Here is a 4,243-nt window from a genome sequence, read left to right on the forward strand (position 1 = left end):
AGGTAATAACATATTTAATTTCAGCAACATTACATGGCCAAAACACACATTAGATGGCAGGTCCGGATTTACCTATTTTTGTGATGTAGAAAAAAACATTTTTGGGCCCCCTTCCCTATTAATATAATAAACCTAATATTACCACCCAAGCAAACAAAAATATTTCTTAATCAGTGGAAACCGATACAGTGTTTTCTATCGGAATAAGCACTTGCGTTCAGTCAATAAAAATCGAATGTAGTTCTTAATTTGTTTGAGAACTGAGAAAGACCGTTCCATATAGGTGCGGCGTCGTGGCCACATAACCACTTCGGGAGTGCATTATTTCTTATTTCATTATTTCATAATTTTAACGGCCTGGAGTCACAACCGCACATCAAGACATTGTTCAGATTATTTGTTTCAAGACATTTGACATGTTTCCGTCCTGAAATCTCGTGTGTGTTGAACTAAATTTTTACGCACCTCATCCCAAACCTTCTGTTGCAAATTCCAAAAAGTCATTTTAGAGCTAATAATGGAGGCTTGAGCCATTGATATGTAGGCTAAGGCAGTTATTAATGCAGTCTAATACTGCGGTTATTAGAGAGAGAGGGAGAGAGACAGATTAAGTGCGTGTGAATACCTGCGTCTATGCATCTCTGCAGTGTGACGCGGACTGACTGTGCAGACCGATCGGTGTATTAGAGTACCACGAGAGCTAAAGAGAGCAGACTGCTCCATGCGCTTTCGAATCGCTCTCGAAGATGATTGATCTGCTCCGCACCACTTCTAGTCGAACACACCCGGCTAGTGCTGCAGGCTTTTTGGCTCACTGATGCTGATGAGATTAACCCCTGAGGTATCGAAATTTGGTACCGAACGACGAGACGTTTTTCGATACTCGATGGTATCGAGGCAATTTGGTCGGTGCCTAAAAAGTATCGAACTCCATACCCAGCCCTAATGACACCTTAGCTTTTCTGAAGACGGTCGGTTCTTTTCAAAGATACATACATATAAAAACACCAGTGCTGCATTTTAATTTTGAAACGTGCAGTGCTCAGTTTATTCAACAAAGTATAAGCCTTTTGGAAAATCTATTTGTGGTGGTCAGTTTTGATATTGTGATGGGCCGCCACAAATTACTCAATGTATGGGAAACACTGGACACTGCTATAAGTCAAATGGCCATAGTGATAACAAAAATAAAAGAGTTCACACATATTACACAGCCTGCTGCTCATAACTGCGAGTGCACTGGCCACGTCGGACCTACACACACATTTCATGAGGAAAGTTAACGTGCACGTTATAATCAGCCCAGAAGTTTCATCTGAATTGCATGTTTCTACTTTCACATTCAAATGACTTGTTGCACTTATGAATATGATCTTTTTCCGGCATCAATTCTAGTAGGGTAAATGTAATTACACTTTCGAAACGGTCTGTTTTGCCCTGCCATCATTAGCTGAAGCTGTGTGTGAGCAAGAAGCGGCTGCAGAGTGTGAGTTGCTCCGTCTCTCTCACGCAGCCAGAGAGATTCTCCGGTGTACCGCAACAACGCTTAGCTGCCCGCAGATACGCCTGCCTATAAATCGGCCTAATTTGCAGCACAATCTTATTACTACAACTACTACAAAAAATGAATTTAAAAAATGCCAAAAATCAGCCGATTTATCGGTCGACCTCTAGTCGTTATAGTGCTTAGCATTTTAACCATATTTGTGTGCGTACATTAAGTATTTTTTAACTGATCAGCGACGCGCTTGTGAGATTAGTATGGAGCCCCACACATGGCATGCAGGAAAAAAATAGGCTAAATCGTGTGCACAATTTGCTATTTCGTTCCCTCGATTTGCTAAATCATGCGCACAATTTATAAATCGAGAGAACGAATTAGTAAATTGTGTGCACGATTTAGCAAATCGAGCGAACGATTTAGCAAATCGAGGGAATGAATTAGCAAATCGAGGGAACGAAATAGTAATCGTGCGCACATTTTAGTGCATCAAGGGAACGAATTAGTAAATCGTGCGCACAATTTATTTATTTTTTCTTGCATGTCGTGTGCGGGGCTCCATAGATTAGTTTGCGCCGTTCGTAGCACGAGATTTGTTCAGTCGCGCGGCTCGTTCCATTGATCCACACCGATGACAGGTCTGCGCGGCGCGAGCTCTGTTTCGTCCCACTTTCAGTACATTTGGCTTCCCATATGTACGGCTAAACACTGGTTCTCTCGCCCTCAGTTATGTTGCTTCTACTGGCTGTTTATTGCTGTACTGTAGATATGCAATGCAGAGACGTATACGCGACACCCTCTTCTGGAAACGGGGTGGGAATATGCAGCTCTTTTGCATTTAAAGCGATACACTCCAAAACAGCTCTTATGTAGACACACCCCAAAAATGAAAGTTCCAGCTGTTATAATAAATTATCTGTTGGGTATTTTGGGCTGAAACTTCACAGACACATTCTGGAGACACCCAAGACCAATATTACATCTTGTAAAAAGGGGCATAATAGGTGCCCTTTAAAACCTTCTGATATTTCTTTGTAGATAATATAAATTGTGAATACATACAGTATGACTTTTCCAACAAAAAGTTAGAATTTAATTTACATTTTTTGAATTGGACGAGTTGAAAAGAAGAGTGACGGAAAAGCAGTCAACAGTGCCTAGCATATGGGAACTGCCTTAAGACTAATAGAAAACCTAGCATGCATACTAAGTGTTTTGATAACTTGATATTATTCTAAAATATTGGCCAAAAAATTTATGTGTCCAAACTTTTGAGAGATTAACCATTTTAACCATGTTTTAAACTTTGTGTCCATACCTCAAGATCGGATCCATTGCGGATACAAAACTTTACCATTTCAGGTTGATCGGTACACACCGCCTATTTAAGCAAATTAAGAAAGATGAGCCAGGCTTAGATGCTTATCATAGGAACAACATTTACTTAACATCTCTGAGAAAACCTCACCACATGTAAGGGAGTTCGACCGTGAGCATCAGAAACATTAAAACTGACTCCAGCCTTCTTCCACGCCCCCATCTGTTCTGTGTCTCCAAGGAATGCAAGACTGAAAAGCACAGTCCATATTGAGAAGACTACAATTATTGCTATTAAGGTTAACATGTTCATCAGACTAACACCTTTTATCAAGTGCCCTCTTTTGTGAAATTAACTTCTGTATAAAAACATAATCCCACTCACCAGCACATCTCAACCCCAAGTTCCTCTGAGGATTTTTCCAAACGTGCCCCTGCAGAAATTAACAGCTCCACCACCTCCAAACTCCTAGTGATTTAAAAGGTTCATCAGTAAACGTGGGCATGCAACAGGGTTGGAAATTAACAGGAGATTGGGGCAAAAATATAGCCCTGCACAATTTCTGTTGCGATTGAAGTGAAATGTAAAAAGTGGTGACTGTGGCATTACATCTAGATTAGGGGTGCTCCGATCAGGGTTTTTGAGGCCGATCACCAATCACAGAAAGCAGTGTGAAAGAAAAGCCGATCCGATCACCGATACCGATCTTTTTAAAGCCTTCTTTTTATCATTTATAACCATTTATAGTGATACTCCAATCAGGATTTTTAGACATTTATTCAGGGCCTGAATTTCATTTTTGAAAATGGGGGGAATTCCCCTCTTAGGTGTCTCTTGTGAGAGGAGAAGCAGCTTTCACACAGGAGTCCGCTACTGATCCGTGGCTGTTTACTACAAACACAACATTTATCCATTATTTTGATTTCAAATCTAAACATTGTCACTGAAAATGCTTTTTCCGCATTGCAATTCTTTTCTTTTACACAGTACAGTAATACAATCTTTCACAGACATGTTTAAACACAATAAATATAAGCAACACATTATTCAATGCTTTTTACTTTTGCATTTACTTTAGATTTATATATTAAGTTGCTCAAGCAAGTGGCAAAACATGTAAACTACTTTTCTTACGTTATCACAAACTTACCATTGACAGAAATAGTCAGCTCTACTGCCTTTTCTTTTGCATTTAAACATTTATTACAAGCAATCCTGCCGTTCATAAACAACTTTGTTTTCCTACCTCCACAAGCGCCATCTATTATTGCCTTGTTGATCTAAAAGTGATCTTTTCCTTTAAACCTAGCCAAAAAGACATGTGTTGATTGTGAAACACAGTAGACTTTAATAATATGCATTTATGATGTAATTACTACATTTTCGTGTCAATCCATGTTCATATTTACTGCAAAAAATGCGCT

The 4,243-nt window shown here is 39.6% G+C and overlaps 1 protein-coding gene across 4 annotated transcripts in view; it reads right to left on the bottom strand.

The window, feature by feature from the left end:
• The window catches only part of LOC107685567 (L-asparaginase), a 32,625-nt gene that overhangs the window by 15,027 nt on the left and 13,355 nt on the right, over positions 1-4,243 (bottom strand). For all 4 annotated transcript variants that reach the window (XM_016482221.1, XM_016482212.1, XM_016482203.1 and 1 more), the window contains exons 4-6: positions 3,204-3,287; positions 2,970-3,069; positions 2,820-2,882 (exon numbers count right to left, since the gene is read on the bottom strand). In XM_016482221.1, the coding sequence (XP_016337707.1) occupies positions 2,820-2,882; positions 2,970-3,069; positions 3,204-3,287 (247 nt within the window). The remainder of the gene's footprint in view (positions 1-2,819; positions 2,883-2,969; positions 3,070-3,203; positions 3,288-4,243) is intronic.

Source organism: Sinocyclocheilus anshuiensis, unplaced genomic scaffold (assembly GCF_001515605.1).
Source record: "Sinocyclocheilus anshuiensis isolate Anshui unplaced genomic scaffold, SAMN03320099.WGS_v1.1 scaffold705, whole genome shotgun sequence".
Taxonomy (NCBI): Eukaryota; Metazoa; Chordata; class Actinopteri; order Cypriniformes; family Cyprinidae; genus Sinocyclocheilus; species Sinocyclocheilus anshuiensis.